General features: G+C 42.6%; 1 protein-coding gene across 5 annotated transcripts in view; it reads right to left on the reverse strand.

Annotated features, from left to right (window-relative positions):
• The window catches only part of MSI2 (musashi RNA binding protein 2), an 84,394-nt gene that overhangs the window by 50,258 nt on the left and 8,389 nt on the right, over positions 1-25,747 (reverse strand). For all 5 annotated transcript variants that reach the window (XM_044673820.1, XM_044673819.1, XM_044673818.1 and 2 more), the window contains exon 2: positions 23,438-23,512. In XM_044673820.1, coding sequence (XP_044529755.1) covers positions 23,438-23,512 — 75 coding nt within the window. The remainder of the gene's footprint in view (positions 1-23,437; positions 23,513-25,747) is intronic.

Below are 25,747 nucleotides of genomic sequence, written 5' to 3' on the forward strand. Positions count from 1 at the left end.
ACATCAATTTGAGCACACAAGTACTCACACAAGCACGCGCGCGTGCGCGCGCACACACACACACACACACACACACACACACACACACACACATCCTTCTTTTGCACAGACGGACAGACGCTTGGAGATCTGTCCCCAGCTGCCTTTCCAATAGGTGATGTTATTTTGGATGGCATTTAAACAGACAACAAAAGATCTCCTGGGCAGGCCCAAAGACATCAATCAGTCTGGTCTTAGCTGGGTCTTTGAAGGAGGGTCTTCTTTGGGACAAGGGCAAGACAAGGGGGAAAGGAGAGAAATTTGTTGAGCCAGTGAGGGGAGAGAGCCAGGAGGAAGGAAAGAAAAGGACAGATCCAAACACATGGCAAACTAAAAGCCTGCTAAAGTCTAAAACTACCATCTTAGCTACATGAAACTAGGAGGGAGGAAAGAAACTCCACATGGAACAGGCTAGTCTAGGAGGTCACGCTAAGCTACTTAAAATGTTAATTAAAATAGACATACTTGCATTTAAATATGGTAATAGGGCTGTTGGGGGAAAAAAAATCCAGGTGAATTAGTGTCAGTGGGTACCCCTCGACTATCTGATCTTGTTTTATCTATGATGACGATGATAAGGACAATAAGAATCTTTGACATTGGTATGGTTTACAAAGCATTTTACACAATCTTGTTTGAGATTCACAACCCTGAAGTAAGCTACTCAGATATTATTATGCTCATTTTATAGAGGATGAAACTAAGGCTCAGAAATGGTTATGGGGCTACTAAACCTCTGGGTTTTTTGTTGTGCCATTTTCAGTTGTGTCTGACTCTGTGACCCCATTTGGGGTTTTATTGGCAAAGATCCCGGAAGGTTTGTTATTTCCTTCTCTGGCTCATTTTACAGATGAGGAAACTGAGGCAAACAGGGTTAAGTGTCTCGCCCAGGGCCACACAGCTAGTAAGGATCTGGGGTCAGATTTGAACTTAGGAAGAGGAGTCTTCCTGATTCCAGTCCTGTCACTCTATCTACTGTACCACCTAGCTGCCCTAAGCCTATGGTTACCCAGAGTCAAGAGATGGAATTCACATCCAGGTCTCCCTGACTACAAGTCCAGCATCATTTCCCCTCCACCAAGCTACCTCCACATACAGAAGAAAATCACATAAAGGGTGAATCAAACATATAAGGCAGTGAACCAGAGGACAGGCTTACGGGAGGGGTTCCTACAGCAAACCTTCTCATTGATTCCCTCCCCCACTCCCAATCCCAAGTTCTTCAAGTCAGGAACAGAATCCCAAAGGAGCATCTTTCTCCCAAAGGGGGAGAGGAACAGTGACTCTGTCTTTCACTGTCTCCTTGTTTACTTCCAACAAGATGTGGGATGATTCCTCAGCAAAGGAGGCATGAAACTGGGTTTGATAGTGGGAGTGGGGGCCAACAGAAAGATGATTGAACAAAGGATTTATTTCCTGGCATTGAAGTACAGTTGGACAAAAGTCAGAGAAAGGGGGAGAAGAGAAAAATAAAATAAAATAAAATAAACCAACGCAGCTAACCCAGAGGAAAGAAATCCATTATCCCTAATCTCACATAAAAGTACCTGCAGGTGACCAAGCTCTGAACAATTGCTGGGGACTGGAATTTAATCTGATCCACCAGAGCGGAGCAAAGATAACCCAGGCCAGTGTGGAAGGCTAGAGGGAGGAGATGGGAAAGGAGAGAAAAGAAGCCCTGGGAGAAAGGCAACCAATCAGATGGAGACTTAAAGTATACTTCTCCAGCTCTCCAGATAAGAGACTGATTCCAACAGGAAGCCTCTACAGGCAGTGGAAAGAGGGGTCTGGGGGAGGAAAGGGAAAGTCAAGGGTTTTCCCCTAAAGGAAAGCCCCCTCAGCTGGGAAGTAAGAGACAAAGGTGGGGTCTCAGTGACCCAAATAACCCAACAATGATAAATGCTCCCCTCTTTGTACCCATCTTGACAGAGGAGGAAGTCACAAAGGGGAGGACCAAAGAACAGTCTTACAAATAGAGTTCTTGTTATAGAGGGTTAACAGCACATGCTGAATAAGGGGAAGAATTTGGGGGCTGTCAGGTCTATACTTCTTTCTGTACTTCAGAGGTACAGGAGGAAGGGAGCCTGGACCACCCCTTCATGGCTTGCTGTTGCTCAGTACTTCAGTCTTGTTTGACTTTTCATGATTATAGCTATCCATGGGGTTTCTTGACAAGGATACTGGAGTGGTTTGCCATTTCTTTTGCCAGGGGATCCGGTGGATCCTTTCATCACACCGGGATTAAGTGCCTTGCCTGGGGTCAAATAGCTAAGAAGTGTCTGAAGCTGGATGAACTCAGGTCTTCCTAATTCTAATTTTAGGCCCAGCATTCTTTCCTTTGAGCCACTTAGCTGCCTCCAATGTCTTAGCAAACTCCTTCATATATGGCTCAGGACTACAGGAGCTCATGGGTACCCACGAGGCATCGTGACCTCGGTGTTGCTCAGTCTTTGGGATAGACTCGCATGGTATGTGCTGGGAGAGAGGTGAAAGTTGGGCAAGACACAGAGGAGGGAAGAGAAGCCACCCCTCAACTGCTCATGAAGATCTAAGCCCCTGTGCTCAGTGCCTATGATGTTTAGGTCTCTCCATACCTTTTCCCTGTTTTTTGTGAAATAGTTTGAAGAAGAATAAAAGGAGGCTAAGGTTCAGGGCTTAGGATAGTGCCTACCACTCAGTAGGTGTTTAAGAAATGTTTATTTATTGATTGAGAGCAGCTAGGTAGCACACTGGATAGAAAGCTGGACCCTGGAATCAGAAGACTCCTCTTCCTGAGTTCGAATCTAGCCTCAGACACTGACTAGCTGCTGTGTGATCTTAGGCAGCTCATTTACCCTTATTTGCCTTAGTTTCCTTAGCTGCAAAATGAGCTAGAGAAGGAAATGGCAAACCATTCCAGTATCTCTGCTAAGAAACCCCAAATGGGATCATAAAGAGTTGGACTAAAATGACTGAATGACAACAATTTTCTTTTTATTTACATACCCAGGACCTAGCACATAGGAGGCATCTAATCATTTTCTGTTGGTTAATGAATTCATTTACTGATTTGGACTCTGATCCTAGCTTGGATAAGCCTGTGTTAATTTCTCAGTACAGTCTTGACCCCGTCCCTACCTCAGGACACGGGTCATTCGGGGAACTCACGGAGGGTCACTTAACCTCAAGCAGCACCCCAGGACGTCTCTACAAAATTATAAACTGCTGCCTCTGGCCTTAGCATTCATGTTCTTCCTAGAGAACAGAGATGGGCTTTTGCCTTTCTTTGGATCATTTGATTCGGCAAGGCTCTAGGTCATTCTCTAAAGACTAAAAACGGGAGATTTGTATGGGTAGAGAAAGTTCCTCATTGGTATAGATTATCCTATTTTTCTTATTCCTTCAAGTTACTCTTGGTGCCATCTTCTACTCCCCCCTACATTCCCCCCCCATATCATCTTAGACCATTTAGTACTCCAACCTCTCCTTATGACTAATTCTTCTAATTACTATAATAGTGAGTACAATTTTTTAGAATTACACGTCATATTTCTCCATATAGAAATACAAATAATTTGATCTTATTGAGAGAAAATTCCTCGTTGGGAATCGCCTACCCAGATGAAAGCACAGGTCCATTTTCTAATTATCCTTAATTCTTTATATCCCCAGCTCTTAACATGGTACTTAGCACAGAGTAAATGCTCAGTAAAGGCTTGTTGACTGACTGGTTGTGAGCGTCATTGGCTGAGGAAGTTTTGACAATAGTGAAATCGTGGCGTGTTGATGTGGACACGCAGCACTTTTATGAGAGGGATGAAAGCTGTGTGCGCGCGCGTGTGTGTGTGTGTGTGTGTGTGTGTGTGTGTGTGTGTACACATGCAGAATCAAATAACCAAGTTGTCAAGATTGCCAAAAGTGGGTGCCTTTGGAGAAATGGTACCGTTTTTTTTTTTTTTTTTTTATTTTAAACCCTTAACTTCTGTGTATTGACTTATAGGTGGAAGATTGGTAAGGGTAGGCAATGGGGGTCAAGTAACCCGCCCACGGTCACACAGCTGGGAAGTGTCTGAGGCAGGACCTGAACCCAGGACCTCCCATCTCTAGGCCTGGCTCTCAATCCACTGAGCTACCCAGCTGCCCCGGTACCGTTTGTTTTTGAAAAGAGTAAAAACACCCAGAAAAGGCGTCGTTAAAGTGCAGACACCAAGAGGGCGTAGGAGAGAGCGGAGTGGCAAAAGAGTGGCGTTCGGGGCTAGATATACAGGAGGTGTATTTATATAAATGACTTTCCAGTTCTGAGAATTGTGAGGAAGAAAGCAGGAAGCCCACTTGGAGAGGGCTGAGGAAGACACGGCGGGGAGAAGCCCCCTCAGGCTCCTTCCCCCAAACGCTTTGCGACTTCTCCCCCCGCCCCCCTGAGCCATGCTCCGGGTCCGCTGTCTGCTCAGTTTTCAGAGGCTGTCAAGGAAAGCCTAAATCCAGCTCCCTTATCTCTCCATCCTCAGCGCCCCGAGCCCTGCCGCGTGAATGGAGAAAATAACGAAGCAGGGGGTTAGGGACAGTGGCCATGGCGGTAGGGGTGGCGGGAATAAAAGCCAGCCTTGGCCCTCTGTCTCTTTTCAAGTAACGCTAGCACCGCCGTCCTTTCCCACAGGTTTCCTCTGGCATTCTTTCTTTCATTCAACTGTGTTATCCTTTAGTAGCAGCACTAGGCTTTGCTGGGAAAGCAGGAGGCAGAAATGCTCTGTAGGAAAACACCCCGGGCTCAGAGACGTGCTTATTTCAGAGGCGCCCTCGGTCACGGGGTGGGGGGGTGGGTTCTCCTCCTTGAAGAGGGCAGGGGGACACGGGGCGCCCGGGCCCAGAGATGAGGCGCTCCAAAGCACCAGACACTCCACACCTCAAGAGCTGTCTCTAGTCCCTAAATGCTTTGGATCAGACATCATGAAGCAAGAGGCAGAAAGAGCTTTGGTGCACATTCAGTCTATCCTCTCCTATTACAGATGAGAAAACTGGATCTAAAGTCCTTATGGTTAGATTAACCGTCAAAAGTGGCTAGCTGGGAAGGGCATGCATGTGCGTGTGCATGCGTGCATATGTGCATATGTGCGTGTGTGTATAAAGGGACAGTGGACTCATGATAAACCTTGAATCTAGAAAACTGATGACAGATTACATCACCAATCACCTACCTTTATAAATTAAAAATTAAAATTTATACTTAAAAAATACAATATATTAAAATTAAAATTTATATTAAATATATATTTAAAAAGTATAAATTTAATGTATTTAATAATATATAAACATAATATATACACATACATATTTTAAAAATATATATTATATATATTAAACCCTTATCTTCCATCAATACACAATACTGTGTATTGGTTCCAAGGCAGAAGGGCGCTAAGAACTAGGCAATGGGGGTTCAGTGACTTGCCCAGGGTCACACGGCTAGGAAGTGTCTGAGGCTAGATTTGAACCCAGGACCTCCCATCTCTAGGCCTGGCTCTCAATCCACTGAGCCACCCAGCTGCCCCCTCCCACTTTAATATTTTAAAGCAGTTAGGTAGGGCATTTGGTAGAACATTGAATTTGGAGTTAGAGAGTAAAATTCCACCTCAGACACTTACTGTGTGACTCCAGATGAATCACTTTACTTTTTTTCCAGCCCTAGTATCCTTATCTGTAAAATGGGGATCATAATTTCATCTACCTCACAACAAAGATTGCTGTGAAATTTGAATGAGATACACTTAAAGCACTGAGATTAACCCATGACTCTCACTGGTCATTCAGTGATATCCTGACTCAGTGTTCCTTTCCTGATTTCTAGGTCATGTTTGACTTCACAGCTTCCGGTGGAGAACCCTGAAATAATTGCTCTCCTCATTACCTTCTAATATATATATATATAATGTAAATATATAATTATAATAACCCCTACCAAGCCAGTGAGTACCTGAAGGCACTGATTGCTTTGGGAGAAATTTGCCACGACTATGACAAAGGAGGCTGGAGAAGACTGTTGGGAACAAGGAAAGTAACAGCCATTTAGGAAAAAGGCCAATGAGTCTTCTCAGCTATTAGATTTCATTTCTGACTGCTATATGAAGACCAATTAAAGGAACTAGGGATGTTGAAGTGAAAAAGAGAAGCACTTCGACTGAAGCTGAGGAAGGGCTACTAAGTGGAAGAGGGTTATCTATCATTGTTCTGCTTGGCTCCAGAGGGAAATTGTTCGGTTGTTTCGGTTGTGTCTGACTCTTCACGAGCCCATTTGAGTTCTTTTTTTGTTTGTTTTGGCAAAGACACTAGACTGGTTTGCCATTTCCTTCTCCAGCTCATTTTACAGATGAGGAAACCGAGACAAAGGTAAGTGACTTGCCCAGGTCATACAGATATGTGTCTGAGGATAGATTTGAACTCGAGCCTTCCTGACTCCAGACCTGGTGCTCTATCCACTCTGTCACCTGGCTGCCCTCCAAAGGGGAGGGAGGCTCAGTAAGCCAGAAGTTCCTGAGCCATAGCCCCGTGGGTGCCAAGAGTGCCAAATTCTTTGAGGACCCTGTGAAGCTTCTCAGGGCTGGTGTGATGAGGAGAACTGCGGGGCACTAGGAACAGGCTTATTCTCAGCATCCCTTTAATCTGACTCTCCTTTGCCCTTCATTCTCTCCATCCTCTACAGAAGAAGGGTGCCCTCGGCTAGCTTTGTATCCATCTTCCTGTTCCTGACACAGACCATACTAAGGAAGATAGAAGGATGGGGAGTTGCTTTTCATCTTCTTCCCTGGCAAAGTCCAATGTGTCCTTGAAACTTGAAACTTCTGCAAGAAGTCTCTTCTGTGTCCCCTTACTGCTGGTACCTTCCCTCTGAGGTTATCTCCAATTAAGCCTGTCTAAATATGGTTTGCATATTATCTCCCCCATCATACTGTAAGCAATTTGAAGGCAGAGAGTGCTTTTACTTGTCTTTGTATCCCCAGAGTTGTTCGTGGTTCAGTCGTCTCACTCTTTGTGCCATCACAGACCACAGCTATCCATGGGTTTTCCTGGAAAGGATGCTATTTCCTTCTCCGGTGGATCCTTTTGTCAGACAATCAGAGGTTAAGAGTCTTGATCGAGGCCACACAACTAGGAAGGGCCTGAGGATGGATTTGAACTCAGGTTTTCCCGAGACCAGGACCGGTGCTCTTAACCACTGGTCAGGGCTGCCTCTGCTAGCACATAGAAGGTGTTGACTTGAGTAGGCATCTAGATTCTCTCAGAAAGTGGAGTGCAAATTCCCAAGCCAACTCTGGGGCAGTAAAACCATGCCTTGATGTCCCTTCATTTCTCATTCAAGAAGGAAAATGGTATTGAACTTTGGAGCCAGCTACATGGGAGAGCTATTGCTATGGTAGCATAGTAAGTGGACACGGTGGGAAATGTCTAAAGCAATGAAAGACTTGAAAGACACTTGGAGTGAGTGTAGGGAGCAGAAAGGGTTCTCTTGCTCATGTGACCTCAGAGAAGATTTTATGGTACAGTGAAAAGAACCCCAGATGTGGAGTCATGAGGGACTCAATTTCAAATTCTGCTTCAGATGCTAATAGTGCGACCACTCGAAAATTACTTTTAATGCCTTTGGCTCAGTTTCCTCATCTTTAAAATGAGCTGGAGAAGAAAATGGTAAACCCCTACTGTATGTTTGCCAAGAAAATCCCAAATGGGGTCCCAAAGAGTAGGACATAATTGAACAACAAAAAAATGGGGATGGAGAGTATTGAACTAAAAGGCTTCTGAGGTCCCTTCTAGTCTTAGAGCTATAATACCATGAAATAGGACCCTAACGATTGGTAAGCCTCTGATTTCCCAGTCTGTAAAATCTTGGTAACATATGGCCAACTTAATTGGATGTCATAAAGATAAATGATAAAATAGCTGGAGAAGTGCCAAATATGGTTAAGGTATTTATTTTTATTTTAGTGCTCATCACCAGCACTAAGTATTATTTACAGACATTCACAGGATCATAGATCTGGAAAGAACCTCAGAGCTCATTTTAGCTCAACTCCTCCATTTTACAGATGAGAAAAATAAAGTCTAATGAATCTAAAGGATTTGATAAATGTTACACAGAGAGTAAGCATGAGGCAGGATTTGAAACCTGGTCCTCTGGTGAGTCAATGTTCTTTTCACTATACCACAACCGTTAATTTGGAAGTAAGCTTAGAGATCATCTATATAAACATCAGTTTATTATCATTACTTATAGTGCTATAAGTTATTAAATTCCCCAGTAGGATATAATTTCCTTGAGGGTTGTTGGTGAGTCATTTTTTAGTCATGTCGACTTTCTGTGACTCCATTTTGGGAGTTTCTTGGCAAAGATACTGGAGTGGTTTGCCATTTCTTTATCCAGGTCATTTTACAGATGAGAAGACTGAGGGAATGAGGGTTAAGTGATCTGCCCAGGAACATACAGCTAGTAAGTATCTGAGGTCGAATTTGACCTCAGATCTTCCTGACTCCTGGCTTGGGTTTCTATCCACTAAACCACCTAGCTGTCCTTTCTTGAGGACTGAGGAAGAAAAGAGAGAGAAAAAGAGAGAGAGGGGGGAAGAGGGAGATGGAGAGAGGGAAGGAAAGAAAGAAAGGACAAAGAAAAAAAGAAAGAGAAAGGAAGGAAGGAAGGGAAAAAGGAAAGAAAAGAAGGAAGGAAGGAAGAGAGAAAGGAAGAGAGAAAGAAAGAGAGAAAGAAAGTTGAATTGACCCTTCTCAATTTTTGGAGGTAAAGTGCCTTATTTAAAGTCACCCAAGGGGCAGCTGGGTAGCTCAGTGGATTGAGAGCCAGACCTAGAGATGGGAGGTCCTAGGTTAAAATCTGGCCTCAGACACTTCCCAGTTGTGTGACCCTGGGCAAGTCACTTAACCCCCATTGCCTACCCTTACCACTCTTCTGCTTTAGAACCAATACACAGAAGTTAAGGGTTTAAAAAAATAAAATAAAGTCATCCAGCAGGGCAGCTAGGTAGTACAGTGGATAGAATGCCAGGTCTGGAGTCAGAAGGACCTGGGTTCAAATCTGCCTTCAGCTATTTCCTAACTGTGTGACCTTGGGAAAGTTACTTAACCTCTATTGCCTAGCTCTTACTGCTCTTCTGCCTCAGAATCCATACTTAGTATTGATTCTAAGACAGAGGTAAGGCTAAAAAAAAAAAGTCACAATTACCATGTGTTAACTCAGTGTAGTGTTGGTTTCCTTTTCCATAGTTCCTCTCCAAGCTAACAGTTTGGCTTCATCAAACAGTGGGACCACTGGAAGCAAGCTCTCTCTCCACTCAGAAAACCTCCACTATTGTATCTTCCCAGAAAACTTTAGATTCAAGGATTTAGTATCTCTCTCAGCTCACTTAAACCCCAGGAAAACTGAGCTCAATGTCATCCAGGTGAATTGACAATCTCTGCTTATTTACTTCCATAAACTACATTCTACCCATTAACGTGGTTCTTTACAGATCCTCCAGGAGGGCTCTGTGCTCGCTCAGACCCAAAGTAAATTTACAAGAACCTGAATCATCTCCCGCAGTCTGAAGGTAATCCTGTTTTCTCCTTCCTAAGCTCGTTTTTGTTTTGGCCTCTTCTGCTTCCCCAAACAATTATTCTTGTCGAATTTCCCAGCAATTCCAACTGTGGTCTACTCAAAGTGGAAGGGAATGGAGGGGGAAGTTCTCTAACAGCTGTTTCTCTGCTCAGCAAAGAGCAGGGAAGAACCAGCTGGAGGAGATGGGAAAAGTCTCCAGAAGTCTTCTGCTATCTGCCAAGGGTAATGGAGTGTTTTCAAGGATCCTTTCTAGACAAAGACTCTCCTCTTCTCTGTTGGTAGCATTCCATTTTCCTCCTCTATATCTTTTAGAGGCTGCCTCCCCTGGTGATCCCCAAGCCTGGAATGATTAGCTCCTCTCCATTCCTTTTGGGGATCCCTAGCTCTTGCCAAGATGCTTTTCAGGGGGGCAGGGGGCAACTAGGGAGGCTCAGTGGATTGAGAGCCAAAACTAGAGATGGGAGGTCCTGGGTTCAAATGTGGCCTCATATACTTCCTAGCTGTGTGACCTTGGACAAGTCACTTAATCCCCATTGCCTAGCCCTGACCCCTCTTCTGCCTTGGAACTAATATATAGTATCAATTCTAAGATGGAAGGTAAGGGTTAAAAAAGAAAAAAAAGATGCATTTCAGTGGACACTTATTAGGAGAGGTCTTTCTTGAAGTTAGTGGGCTCCTTCCTTCCCTCAAATTACTTTATATTTCATAATGATAATAGGTAGCATTTACATAGTACTTTGAGGTTTGCAAAGCACTCAATATTTCTGTCTGCCTCTGTTTCTCTCTGTCTATCTGCCTGCCTTTCTCTGTCTCTGTCTCTCTCTCTCTCTGTCTCTCTCTGTCTCTCTGTCTGTCTCTCTATATAAATATATGTATATATTCAACTAGGAAGGAAACAAGATATTTATTGTTATATTTATATATATTGTTTCCTTCCTAGTTGAATATAACTATATATATATATACATATATATATATATATAGTTTCCTTCCTAGTTGAATATAAGCTCTTTGAAGGCAGATATTCCAGTGCAGTGCCTGAAACATAGCAGGGGTGAAAGAGAGGAACTGGGGTGGCTAGGTGGCTTAGTGGAGAGAGCGTGGACCTGTAAAACCAGGCCTCAGATGATGAAAAAGAAGGCTTTCCACCACCAGAGAATGAACTGTGGGAGTAGAAATGCAGATGAAAACATATGATTGATCACTTGTTTATTTGGGTTTTGGTTTTATAAGATTATTCACTTACAAAAATGAATAATATAAAAATTTAAAAAAAAATCCAATCTCAGACACTAGCTGTGTGACCCTGGGTAAATCACTTGCCCCCAGTGGCCTAGCTCTTGCTACTCTTTTGTCTTAGAGGCGATACTAGGACAGAAAGCAAGGGTTTAAAAAAAAAAAAGTCTTAGGGCTGGGGAAGGGACTTGAGAAGTCTTGGAGGAGTGCTCCCCAGGGCCTAAAGGAGAAGGCAGCCTTAGGACCTTGCGGGGGCAGCCCACGAGAGACAAGAAAGAAAGAGAAGGTATTCGAGGACCAGTTTTCCTGACTCTGCCGGGGCTGAGCTTCTTGCCGCTGGCAGCAGATGAGCCTGGCAGAGGAGGGGGAGACAGTCTCTGGTGGCCGAGGACCATCTTTAGTTCCAGGGGAAGGCAGTAACAGAAGCAGATCGTGTTTGCCTTTTATCTTGGAAAGCTTCCAGCTAGCCCTGCTTTAGGGGGGCCCTGATGGTCTCACAGGCCTGGTGCTGCTTCTCACCTTCAGTCAATAGACGCGCACTCTCGAGCGATTTATTTATTTATTTTTAAAAGGTCTAGACATGTCATTTGCTTTTGCTGATGGAAATTAAAAGTGAAGGGCTTGAAGAAGGGTAATTAAGTTCATGCTGGCAGACTTATTATGGATTTTGTAAATCGGTGTGAGCCAGGAAGCCCCTGCTGCAATTTTAAGTAGCACGGGGTGATGGTCAGTGTCGTGGAGGGCAGGGCATTAAATCAGAACGAAATCCGTTAGCAAATGGCGAGAGGAAAGAAAAAAGCCACGCCGAGGTCTCTCTTGTTAGACAATGCTATGATCCTTTGGGTGGGGGGCAAGAGATCAGTACAGGTAACTTCTAGGGTGGAAAGTCCCTCTACTGATGCATAACAAGGGTATCATAGAGAGCTCTATGTGGCACGGAGATGTTAAATGATTTTCCCAGGGTCACACAGCGACTATCTGGCAAGAGTTGGGACTTTTAGATCTTTTTGACTCTGAGGTTGGCTTTTTGTACATGATGTTGGGTCACCATCTCTCATGACGACATTAAACATCTCTATCTAAATATAAGTAAACATCTATATCTAAATAAAAACAAGTAAAAAATAAGTAAACATCTATATCTAAATAAAAATAAGTAAAAAAATAAGTAAACATTTATATCTAAATAAAAACAAGTAAAAATAAGTAAACATCTATATCTAAATTTAAAAAAACACAACAACGCTTACCTTCTGTCTTAGAATCAATACTATGTATTGGTTCCAAGGCAAATGGGCAGTAATGGCTAGGCAATGGGGTTAACTGACTTTTGCAGGGTCACACAGTCAAGATGCCAGATGTCAACTCAGGACTTTTCATCTCCACGTCTGGCTCTCTACCAATAGAACCACCCAGCTTCCCCCCATATTTATATAGCATTTTAAAGTTTATGGCATGCTTTCCTCACAACTCTCTAAGAGAGGTAGTCTTATTATATAAGTATTAGTAATTATGTATTATAAATATTAATATTCCCATTTTGCAGATGAGAATCATCCAGAGAAACCAGTAAGTCTAAAGATAGTCTTGTTATAGAAGTAGTAATTATTATAACTTATAAGCATTAATATTCCCATTTTGCAGATGAGAATCATCCAGAGAAACCATTAAATCTAGAGATAGTCTTATTATAGACATATTATTTCTTATAAGCATTAATATTCCCATTCTGCAGATGAGAATCATTCAGAGAAACCATTAAGTCTAGAGATGTCTTATTATAGACTACTAATTATTATAGGCATTAATATTCCCATTTTGCAGATGAGATTCATCCAGAGAAACAATAAGTCTATCAAGTCCAATGTCCTTATTTTTTAGGTGACAAAACTGAGGTTAAATGATTTGTCCAGGGTCGTACCGGTAATAAGCACAAGAGGAGGGATTTGAACCCAGGTCCTCCAACTCCAAAGCCAGTACTCTTTCCATTGCACCATGATAAAATGACACTCAGAGAGAATAGCAAAAAAGAAAAAAAATCTCCAAACCAGGTGTTCTGCCCCAAGCCCAGAATTCTCTCTGAACCTCAATTTCCTTGTCTTTCAAGTAAGGGGATTGGACTACATGACCTCTCCTATTCCTTCCAAATTGACTACCGTCTGTCTATGGTCCCAGCGCTTTTAGGCAGCAATGCTGGAATGTGAATCCAGGTTATTTAATTCTAATTCCAGCCCTCTTTCAATCCCACTACTCTGGCTCCTCATCATATCTCCTCTGTAGGCATGGAACATGTTTGCCTGGCACACAGTAGGTCCTTAATAAATATTTACTGACTGCCTGATTAACGATCCTATCTCATTTAACCCTCATGAGAACCCCATGAAGCATTATTCATGACATGGATATTATCATCCCTATTGGCCAGATGAGTAAAACTGAGAGCCCCAGAATGCTTCAGTCAGTGTTTTGTTGGTAGGGTTGGGGGAAGAAGCTAGTGTCCAACCTAACATCTCATGCTCTCTTCCCATCTTTTAATTTCTTCCATTACTATGTCTACTACTCACATCTTCCTTTATCTTCCTGGTGAACTTTCTCAGGGAAAAGTAAATTGACTCCAAGGCTAAATAAGTCCATAAAATTCCTTTCTACTCAGGAAGAGTAAACTCTCTAAGGGAGAAGATCAGGAGCAAAGAAAATCCCTAACAGTAGATAATCCTTAAGTCACTTCCAGTTGGCTTTGGAAGGCATTAAAAGTGGTTTTTTTCTTGGTAAGCAGCAAGTTTATTATATTGACAAATTAGGGGTTCTTAACCTGGGTCTGTGATTTTTTTAAACCCTTATCTTCTGTCTAAGAATTGATACTAAGTATTGGTTCCAAGGGCTAGGCAATTGAGGTTAAGTGACTTGTCACACAGCTAGGAAGTATCTGAGTTCAGATTTGGACCCAGGACTTCCCATCTCTAAGCCTGCCTCTCTATCCACAGAGCCACCTAGCTACTCCTGTGAACTTGTTTTATTTTTAAACGCTTACCTTCTGTCTTAGAATCAATACTATGTATTGGCTCCAAGGCAGAAGAGTGGTAAGGGTAGGCAATGGGCGTCAAGTGACTTGTCCAGGGTGACACAGCTGGGAAGTGTCTGAGGTCAGATTTGAACCTAGGACCTAGCTGCCCCACTGTGAACTCGTTTTAAAAAATATTTTGAGGGACAGTTAGATGGTACTGTGATAGGTATGGAAGTGGGAGGACCTGGTTCAAATCTGGCCTCAGACACTTATTGCCCATGTGACCCTGGGCAAAGAACTCTTGTCCTCTGAATTAAAATCCCTTGCCTTTTCCACTATGCTATACAGTGTGTGTGTGTGTATATATATATATATACACACACACACACACACACACATTTATGTTAGGTATGACTACATGCCTGTGCATGACACAAACAGCGAAGAAATCTTTAGGTTTCAAAGAAAGTCAGCTTTCCTATGCCAGGAGGATTAGGGCATCATTCAAAAACCAGTGGCACTTAAAAAAACCCAAACAACTCTTACCTTTTATCTTAGAATTGATACTAAGTAATGATCCCAAAGCAGAAGGGTAATAAGGACTAGGCAAATGGGGTTAAGTGACTTGCCTAGGGTCACACGGGAAGGAAGAGTCTGAGGCTAGATTTGAACTCAGGACCTCCTAGTTCCAGACATGGTGCTCTAGCTACTAGCTGCCCCATAAATCCTTTTTTGATTGATAGATTTCAACTGGAGAATTGAAGTAAAAAACCCTTTGCCTATTTTTGCAATAATTGCTGATATTTATCTATGTTTTATGACTTACAAATAGCTTTAAACACAATATATCACTTGAATGCCACAACTGTCCTTTGAGGGAGTGCCTACTATAATTTCCATTTTATAAATAAGGAAAGTAGGGCTGGGAAAAGTTGAATTATTTGCCCATGGTCATCTTAGCTTAGTCATTGAGCCAGGATCCAAGTCTTCTTAACTCCCCCTGAGAATGAATTAAGGCTTCGACTTATTCTTATTCCCATAGAGCAAAGGAGAGGACCAGGAGATTTAGACCCAAAAGGCATCTTAAATATTCATTGATTCTGGGGGTAGCTAGGTGGCTCAGTGAATAGAGCACCTGACCTGGAGTCTGGAGGACCCTGGGTTCAAATCTGATCTCAAACACCTGCCAGCTGAGTGATCCTGGGCAAGTCACTTAACCCCAGTTGCCTAGCACTTGCCCTTCTCTTTTAGAATCCTGTTTGATACTGAGGCAGAAGGTAAGAAATGATCTTTCAGAGAAGTGACTTTCCCAGGGTCATGTAGGTAGTAAAGGAAAGAGGCAGTTCTATGCTCGGCCCCACTACTTGCCCCGCAAATGGTAATATTTCTTGTGATGATAAGGAAGTCAAAGGATTCTGGGCTAAGCTCCTTTGAGTGCCTCAAATTCATTCTCTCCAACTGACAAGAGTCCTAGGACCTGGGGATGAGGTTCTGCTCCCATTCCTTCCTTAGCTCTGAGTTTTTGGGTGAGAAAAAAGATGAATAAGTCAGATGGAGGACAATGGAGGGCCTAAGGTTTAGGGTGATGAATAGAAGGAACAAAATGAGAGGGAGGAAAAAGGTTTGGGAAATGTGTGGGGAGAGGAAGGAAAAGGGCATTTTGGTAGAAGACGAAGTCAGGAGGCAAAGAAAGGAAGAAGTAAGGTAGGATTCCAGGACTTAGAGGTGCCCTGAGGGATCATCTAATTCAATCCACTTATTTTATAGAGGAAACCAAAAGTCAAATAAGTTGCTCAAGTTCTGCAGGAGATAAGTGAAAGAGGCAGGATTGGCACTCTCCTCCCACCTCCAAATCTATCGCTCTAGGAAAGGAACACCTATTCTTGGTCTTCTCCCACCACCCTTGGCCACCTCAGAAAGCTCTGGTTCTTCATCCAGCCCCATCGCCTCCACATGGTTTTGGAAAGTCACTGCCACTCTTGAGTCCAACATGGAGAAATCAGATCTTTCTAAGTAGTAAGCCAACCCTTCAGGAACCCACTACAGGGACCCTGGCACATAACCCTGGAGAGGACCAGCTGGCTCTGAGTTCTCTGATGGGGGCTGTTATCTGAAGGAGAGAGTGCCTGGAGAGGAGAGGAACCACTAAGGAGGACAGAAGCAGAGTTGTAAGATGTAGACGCTTTGTGATCCAGGCACATAATGACAGGATGTACTCCTAGCAATCCTGCACCTCCCCCCCCAAACCAAGAGAACATGAAAGGTGGGGTGTACACACAGGGGAAATTTGAATGCTTTTACGATTTTCAAAATCCAGCTGTCATTGGTACTGGTTATTTGGTGCTTTCACCTTCCCCAAAGCAAGACTGGGAAACTGCAAAGCTAAGAGAGAGCAGCACACAGCATGTCGGTGGTAAACAATTTATTTTTCTACCTCAGTTGCTTACAGGAAAAAAAATGTCATTAGGGAGTAGCACAGATGAGCTATTTACAAAAATGAGAAAATTCACAATGGCTAAAATCGTTTGCAAAGTCATGCATCCTAGGAGAAGTTCACCAAAGGAAAGCAATTCATAATAGCAAAACAAAATGGAGAAGGGGAGGTGGGGAAGCAGCCATACAGATTAAATTAAAAAAAAAAAAAAAGAATGATAAGAGTAATAATAAGGAAGTCCACTGCCTGAAGGAAAATAAGAAGAAGCCAATTCGTGATGACATCAAGCATCTTTAATGAAATGACTAGCAGGGCTGCTTCGGGGGAGCATCCGGGATATTGACACCCAGGATATTGACACCCAGACACATTGACTGACAAATATCAAACATGGCGTCCATCCTAAAGTAAACCATGGAGGTCACTTCTCGCAAACTTAAGTACTTTGAAAAGGTGGGTCTAGACTTTAAATTGGAAGTGCTGCTACCTCTTGAGTGAGGTAACTGATTGATAAAAAGGGGCTGGATAATATTATTAAATGTTAAAAAAAAACAAAAGAAAAAAAAGAAAATCATACCTTTAAGCAAGTCATAAAATGCAGGCATGTTAAAAATACTGTACTATGATAAGAAACAGAATTATGAAATGAAAGCAAAGGACAATCTATGCGCAGTACTGTGCAGTGAAGTTAACAGGTGTGTGCATTTCTTTCAGAATTTTTTATGTCGTGTCAAATTTGTATAATGAGGATTTATGTAAAGTAAGAACTGTTTGCAAATAATATATATGTATGTTATTAAAAAAAAGTGGGGGGGATGGATATGAAGTGTTGGGAAGGGAATAGCTTCCACTAGATTATTTTGACTGTTGGAATTGAAGTCAGCAAGGCTCTGAGTCATGGGCCTGGGTTTAATCTCTGTAAGGCAAATCTCTGAACCATAGTTTCTTTATGTAAAATGAGAGGGTTGGACCAGCCGATTTCTTATATCTCTTCTACCTAGCTTTAAATTTTATAACTTTCTGTAGAGAATTTTTTTATTTTTTAAACCCTAATATCTTTTATATAATCTTTCTATATTAATTTTTTTTATTTGTTACAGGGCTAGGCAATGGGGGTTAAGTGACTTGCCCAGAGTCACACAGCTGGGAAGTATCTGAGGCTGGATTTGAACCTAGGACCTCCTGTCTCTAGGCCTGGCTCTCAATCCACTGAGCCATCCAGTTGCCCCCTGTTGAGAATTTTATAGGCTACCTTAGACCCAAGTTCTGGGGCAGCTTGGTGGTGCAGTGGCTAGAGTGCCCGGCCTAGATTCAGAAAGACTCATCTTCCTGAGTTCAAATCTGGCCTCAGATATGTGTGACTCTGAGCAAGTTTGCCTTTTTCACTCAGTTTCCTCATCTGTCAAATGAACCAGAGAAGGAATTGGCAAACCACTCTAGAATCTTTGCCAAAATAATTCCAAATGGAAATGAAGAGTCAGATGACTGAAAACCAACTAAACAAGAATGATAAAAGTCCTGATCCTCTCATTGTACAGATAAGTAAACTGAGACCCTAAAAAAATGAAGTAATTCAAAGCCATATGACAAAGGCAGGTCAAAGTTCATATTGATTGATTATCATCATATATCTAGAGCAGGAAGTGACCTCAAAGACTATTCAAACCAACCCACTCATTTTTATAGATGAGAAAACCGAGGCTTAAGGAGGAGTTTGAATCATTTGTGCAAGGTTAAATATGTATTAAGTGCTAGAGACAACATTTGGAACCAAGTCTTCTGACTCCAGAACCAGCAAGTACCCTTTTCTTTTGTATCATGACCCTTTTACATAGTTATAGCCTGAGTCTTATTTTTTAGCTTTTTTCTGTTAAAGGGAATATTGGGATGGGGACAGCTAGGAGGCTCAGTGAATTGAGAGCTAGGCCCAAAGATGAGAGGTTCAAATCTGGCCTCAGACACTTCTTACTTGTGTCTTTTTACTTGTTAGGCAAATCACTTGATCCCCATTGTCTAGCCCTTATTGAGTCTTAGATGGAAAGGAAGAGGGTTTTTTTGTTTGTTTTTTTTTAAAGGGAATACTGGGGCAAGTGGAGAGGCACCTTGGGCCTAGTTAAGCTTTTCTTGCTTAAGCCTAAGGCTCCTGCCCCATCATGCCCAAGGCAACCAAGAGGATTGGGCCTGACGGTACCAGAAAGTGAACCATAGCCCAAACTGAATGGGGGTGAGGTAGGCATGGAACATCTCAGCTCTGTTTATTTCCTATATAAGCCTCATTCTGAGAGCACCCAGGTGCTGCTGTTTTATCCAGGCTTCTCATTTTGGGGACAGATGTGATTATAGCAGCAGCCATCAAAGGATTGGACCCAATGGGAGATTGATCAGATAATTACACACTTGCCAGCTCCCTAGATTAATTTTTGTGGAATGGTATTGTGCATCTTGGATAGGATAATTATATTCATTCTCTGTACTGCCCGACAGTTTAGGAAAGAAGACACCAGTTCTTCCCTATATCCACCAGAAACCCCAGCCCTTTAACCGGGCCATGGAGGAAATTGGCAAAATCCTAGTGGGATCTGAGAAGTTTGTGAGAAGTTTCCTTCAGGGCTTGCCATGAGTTATAAAACGCAAGCAGATATGTAAAGAGTACATAAGCAGCAAATGTGAGGGGAAGAGGATAACAAGACTGAAAAAAAAAGAAACAAAGAACAGAACGTGTAGAAATAATGAAGACATTGAGCCATTTTTGAAATTAAAAAAAAAAAAAAGTTCATTTAGACCCCAGCAAGCTAGGACAGAGAGGGTTTCAGTAATTACAACCATGGTCACCCAGGACTTTTTTCTCTGTGTCTCTCTCTCCTATTAGCAATGGTAGTAAACCCCAATTTGTTATGCCTCTTTAAGAACTAGTTGATAAAAATTATGTCTTGTGAAATCGGCAAATAGTCTGCAAAGTGAAATAAGAACAGAAATTAATAGATTAAACAGAAAAGATAAGTGTGGGAGGGAGGGAGAAAGAAGACAAAAGAATAAGGAAAGATTAATGATAATAATAATAAAACTAGATAAATGGTGAGTGATAAAGGTCCAGGGCTGGGGAGACAGGTACAAATCTTACTTCATGGGATGATAAAACAGGTCTCAAAGTGATTAACTTACATCCTGTCTTTCTAGCAAAGGATTTCCACCTCCCTCCACAGATTGTGCAAATGACATGTGGTGCCTTTTGTTCAAAGAGCTCAGGGTGTGTTCACATAGAATGTCATATTTATCCTCACAAACTTCAGGAGGTGAACTGGGATAAGTATTATTAAGCTCTGATTTTGACAGAATCAATCGGGTAACCCAGAAAGGTGAGCAGCATTCCTAAGATCATATAGTAGAACTTAAGGGTTAAGGTGAGACTGAAATCCAGGTCCCCTAGCTTACAGCTTCCAAAAGAATGTTGACTCCATGCAGACAAGAAGGAATTCTGGCTTCTTAAATAGTCTCAGATCACATTGTCCTTTAAGGAGGATTTGGCATCCAAAGTATATATTCTAGGAGCAGTCCAAAGGGAATTGTCTGTGATGCTGGACTAGCTTGTGGCTGATTTGACTTGCTCCTTAATCATTCTTGGGATAATATAGACATAAGAAATGCAATCTAAGGGGGATGTAAGAACCAAGTCTATCACGGTGGGGACCAATGATAGCTCTAAGAGGTGAGATGAGCTGGGGCACACAGTGTTGACATTGAAAGGGAAGGAATGACCACAAGGAGAGCCTCATTGGGGCAGCATGATGGAGACATACTAATTGCCAGAATTCTGAGATCAGTCCTGGATGACTATAGAAGGGGAGAGCAAAGACTTGAGGCTGGAGCTGGGAGAAGAGAATCAGCTAGCAGAGTGAGAGAGATTGGAGGAGATTCTTATATCTTCTGTTTGGCTTTGGTTCCCCCCAACTCCCACACAAAACTCTAGTTCCAAAAACACTTGGTAGAATCCTTACTGACCCCAAGGTAGGAGACAGATGTTAAAAAGTCTCATAGTTCTGTGCTCATTGAGAATGAAGTCCTAGGAAGGATGGGGATAAGGCTTTTGCTTCCAGGTAGAACAGGGTCCTTTTAAAATTTCATTGGCCCAATAAAAACAGGTCAAGCGCTCCCATTTTTCACCTTCCACACCATCAGAAAGAGAGAACACTGATGCTGTGTTCTCAAGTGCTAAAACCCGAAATGAAACCAAGAAAACGATATGGCTTTCTGAGGAAGTCATCTGTATTGAACTGGCTGCACCTGTGTTCCCCTTTTGGGGGTGTGGGTGATTTAGCAACATCTGGGACCCAAAGAATTGCAGGCCAGGAGGGGGTAAGTAAAGGAAGACTCAGAAGTGGGCTGACTGTGCAGGTGTGAAATGGCTGTGTCTTACTTGAGCTATGGACGGTCAGGGAATGGACATGGCCTTCACCCAAGGGTGGTTCTTTCCCTATCCTACAGTTGTTGAGCATTCCCTCTTAGCCAACCTGGCCCACTCCCAGCCAGTAGCCATGGACCATCAGTGCATAGATGAAGACAGATGGGCTTTCAGAGCTGTAACTATTTGTTGACTGATTTTGTAGGGTGGGGAGGCCATCTTAGGAGAAATGGAGTAAAAACTATTTACCTCCAAAGAGCAAGTAACATGAATATGACAGCAGCTTGCCTAGTTAAAATACCTAAGCCATTGACACCATCTTGACTCTCAGGACTGCATGAAAGCTTGGAGCAGTTCTAATGGTAGCAAGCATCTCAGGTTTGGCACATGATCACCCCAAAATTTACCCTTCAGGGCCACAGGACCCTCCTTTCATTATAGTGAGTCCAGAGCATGTAGTGATGTCTACATTCTCCCTCCTCCTTATCATTGGATCTCTCTTCCGTGGGACCAGGATCTTTCTTGGAAGGACCCTGGCACAGTTGTCTAGGATTCACCCTAGGTCCATGAGAGAAGGTTCTCTAACACGACTAATGGTGGGAATGGGACGATGCTGATTTTGGAGGGCTTAGAAGCAGATGAGGTGGGAGGAGGGAGAGAAAGAAAACAGAGAAGATCTGATCTCCTCATGTCCCTCAGATGGTTCAATTTTAAAAAATAGCCATTCCATTGGTAACAATGTCCCTCTAGGGGAAGGAATGAGTGATGCTATTATTAAAGGAAAGTGTCCCACAGGATTGGGACAGCTAGCCCTCAGAGCCACATATTCATTCCCTTCCTTCCCCCTAAGATGACTTTTGAGAGGCAGAGTGGGTAAGGGAGGCAAGGAGAAGTGAGGTCTTCCCTTGAACCAGTTATCAGCTTATAGGCTGAGAGGGAAGAGTGTGGACTGTACTGTTAACTGGTACAGATGAGGCTAGCATGAAGTTTGGCTTGTGCATGGATGTGGGTGCCAGTAGGAGAGGATGGGTCTCCTATGTTTCCCCTCCCCTGTTAAGCCCCACTACATTTTTCTCTCTTCCCAGATTACCATATTTTTCCTGTCCATCCTATCTGAGTCAGAGGGGCAAGCCACCCCAAAGCAGGTGTGTTGCATTCCTCCACTCCCCATTGCTCATCTGTCTACGAGAAGCTGTGGGCAACGAGTCCTCCATGAAATCTAAAGTAACCAACAATCCCCAGGTGAGAAATGTCTCCATATGGGGGAAGCCAGTGCAGAGCTAAGCTGGAAGTGGACACCTCCATTCTGGACTCCAACTCTTTGACCTTGTTCCATCCACAAAGTCTTAATACAGGTACAGATCTATCCTGGTAGAAGCAAGGGAGATCAATTTTTAAATCTATGTTGACCTCTTCTCTATTCATATGAATGCCCCTTAAAACTCAGCTAAAAGTTGACACAAAGACACTCCTCTGGTTCATAAGATTGGAGATTTAGAATTTTAATGGTCCTTGGAGGCCATCAAATCCAAACCCTACATTGTAAAGATAAGGATACTGAGGCCAAGGGAAGGGGGGTGACTTGCCCAAGATCACACAAATGACAGAAGTAGAATTTCAACCCAGAATTTGTGACTCCTGAGCCAGCGTTATTTCTATTGTAATATGCCCTTATTTAGGGCTAAGTGCCTGCCACATCTTCATTTTCTTTGCTTCATAATTAAACCCAGGAGCCAGTGCTTTCATCCACCTGATTCTAGGTGACTGAAGGTGGATAACACCCTCAATAAGGCTGGTTGCCTCATAATTGGTCAGGTGTGAAATCTATCCCAGGGCCCAGCTTTTCACAGTGACTTCCTCTCTCTGACCAATGAATAGAGCCACACAGAGGTCCCATCTTTCCTTTGAAGAGCTTCCTTATGACTCTTCAGAAAATGCCTCTGTTCTAAGCCAATCATGTTTCCTTGTGGGGAGAGATTCTCTCCAACCCCACCACACAGTCTCCCAATCCAGGCTGCCTTCCCACTACCCCGGGAGCTCCCCATTCCAGGACAGCCTGCCAAATCACAGTAAGAGTCTGAGATTGGAGAATAGTCCTCGCAGATTCTGACTGAATGGAAACCACGACTGCAGCAAGTCTGACACCCACACAGAGGGAGAGAGGTAGGAAAATACCCTACAATGGAAAGCAAACAACAACAACAATAAAAAAAGAACCCCACCAACACACAGGAAAAGAACATCCAGTTGGGAGCTGTGAGAAATGAATCAGTCTGGGAAGGGGGAGGAGGATGGGGAGGAAGATGACAACACATTAAACTTCAGACACATGGTGGGGAGGAGGAGAGCAGTGATGGTGGGTGGAATAAATCCCAGAGTCCCCAGAGTTAAATCCCTAATGAGACATAACTTACAACCCATTTCAGAAAAAAATAAGTGATCAGAGGGAGACCTCTGTCTTCCAGGACTTCTGCTGTTTAATCTTTCCCTTTTTGCTTAAAAACTTCCATTTTCAAATAACCAGCACCAATTAACATACATTATTTAAGCAAATTAATTCATCAGAAAAATTAAACAAAATTTCTTATCAGCCTCCTGATCCTGAGGATAAGTATGTCTTGTCTGGGTCTTGTTTTTTTTTTTTTTTTTAATGTGGACTTTTTTTGCATGAATCAAATCCTATCTGGATTCTCCTGTCTCTCTCCAAATCTATTGGGTTTTCAATGTCGTGGGTGACACAAAGGTACTCACCTGGAAACTGATAGCTGTAGCTTGGAGCAAATCCGGGATAGCCTCGGCCATATGTCGCCACAAAGTTTGGGTAGCCTTGAACACATATATAAACAGGAGAAAGTCATGTTAATGCAGCTCGGCTCTTTACTCTTTTCAAATTAGATACAGGAAGCAGGTGGATGGGGATGGCAGGGCAACAAGTCTGCCTTTTTGCCTTTTTTCTTTTTTTGGGAACAAATCCAAGATCTCATCTCCAATAAGGCCCTGGACCTGAGGTAGGGTCATCTTTCTCTGCTGGCAGCGGAGAGTGGGGTTGTCAGTTTACACACAATTAACCTGCGCACAGCCAGCTTGGGGCCCAAAGACCACGCACTCTTTCTGAGTCGGCAGAGTAAATGCCAGGTGCTAACTCGAAACCGCCGAGCCCCTGCCTGGCTCTGACATTTGGGGAGCTTACAATAGATGTACTTTACTTTAGAGTTATTGACAGTGGGAGGCTGAGGTATTAGTAATGCTTACTCCCAAGGGCCAGGGGGACAACCATGAAAGGAGAGCACCTGTGCCAGGCTAAAAACGGTAGGCTACCTAAGGGGGGACGGTTTGTTGGGGGAGAAAATTCAACCTCGAGGTTGCCTTTGGGAGCATGACAAGTCTGTGTCCACACAGCAACTTCTACTGCTCTTGGTTTCCCCAGAAATCTGGGGGGATATGGATATATGTTATTGGGATATATGTTTTTGGGACAGCTGAGCTGCCTAGTGTAGATCAGGTGCAAATCTTGGAGTCAAGAAAATGCGAGTTCAAATCCTGTCTCAGAAGGACAAATGTGACTTGGGATAAACCCCCTCACTTTCCTAATCTCATTTTCCTCATCTATAAAACTGGGATAGGAATAGCACCTGCCTTCAAGAATTAGTTCGATGATCAAATGAGATAATAAAATGTATTAAAGTGTTTTGCAAACCTTAAAGTGCTACATAGAAGTATCAACTAGTAATATTTTCCAGAAAGGAAAATGTCCTCGATTTCCCCATTTTTGGAGATTAAGTCAGTGTTTGCCTTCTTCAGGGAAAGGAATAAGCATTTATTTAACACCTACTTAGCCACTGGGCTAAGCTCTTTTATAAATATTATCTTATTTGACCCTCACAACAATTCTGGAGGGAGCTGCTTTTATTATTATTATTATTATTATTATTATTATCCATTTTACAGTTGAGGAAACAGATTGGGGAAAGGTTATGAGACTTGAGCAGGCTCACACAGCTAATACGTGTCTACGGTCAGATTTGAACCGGGGTCTTCTTGACTCTAAAACCAGTGTTCTATCTACTGTGCTGTAGAAGCAGAACCCTAAGGACCAAGGTCAGGGACCTGAATTCTGGTCCTAGCTCTGTCGCCTCTCGGCAAGCAGGATTTTGACCAGATAACTTCCCCTTTATCCCATGTCCCCAGTAGGATAAGAGAATTGGACTAGATCAGTTTTTTTTTTTTTAAAATTCTTATCTTCCACCTTAGAATCAATACTGTCAGTTCCAAGGCAGAAGAACAATAAAGGCCAGACAACCCAGGCTCACACAATGAGGAAGTGTATGAAGCCATATTTGAACCTAGATCCTCCCAATTCCAGGCCTGGCTGTCTGAGTTACCTAGTTGCCCTTAGATCAGATGTTCTTAAGCTTTTCTTTGTCACGGCCATCTCTGATAGGCTAGTGGAACCTATGTATTCCTTTTCAGAATAACATTTTTTAAATTCATAAGATGTACAGACAGGATTATAAAGGAAAAGAATTCTATAGGAATTCAAGAATAATTTTTAAAGTTCACAGAAATATTAAATATTATTACTGTTAAAATAAAATCTTATAAAATATTTTTTAAAAGTTCACAGATTCCAGGTCAAGAACCTTGACGAATCCCTTCTTAGAATATTGTTTTTAAATTCATAAAATGAAATTCATAGGATTACAAAGGAAACCAATTATATAGAAATATTTTTTAAAGTTCACAAAAATATCAAATATTATTAGTATTAAAAATGGATACCCTGTGGGCCTCTAGAGGCCCCACATAGATCTATGACTCAAGGTCTGAGTCCATTTGTGCTGCTTTATCTATACAGGAAGAAATACTTCTGAATTTGCTGTTTGTTACAACTCATTGGTCATTTGAAAGATTTCCTGGCCTCAATGCCAGGGCCGTCTCCATTTATTTTCTAGCACACCACTGAGTCATGTACTGGTGGAATTCTTCCTGGCTCCTCCAGGCCTCTCTCGGCAGGCCAGATCAAATGATCTAACGTTGGTATTAGCTATCCTTTTCAAAGTG

This window comes from Gracilinanus agilis, chromosome 4 (assembly GCF_016433145.1).
Source record: "Gracilinanus agilis isolate LMUSP501 chromosome 4, AgileGrace, whole genome shotgun sequence".
NCBI lineage: Eukaryota > Metazoa > Chordata > Mammalia > Didelphimorphia > Didelphidae > Gracilinanus > Gracilinanus agilis.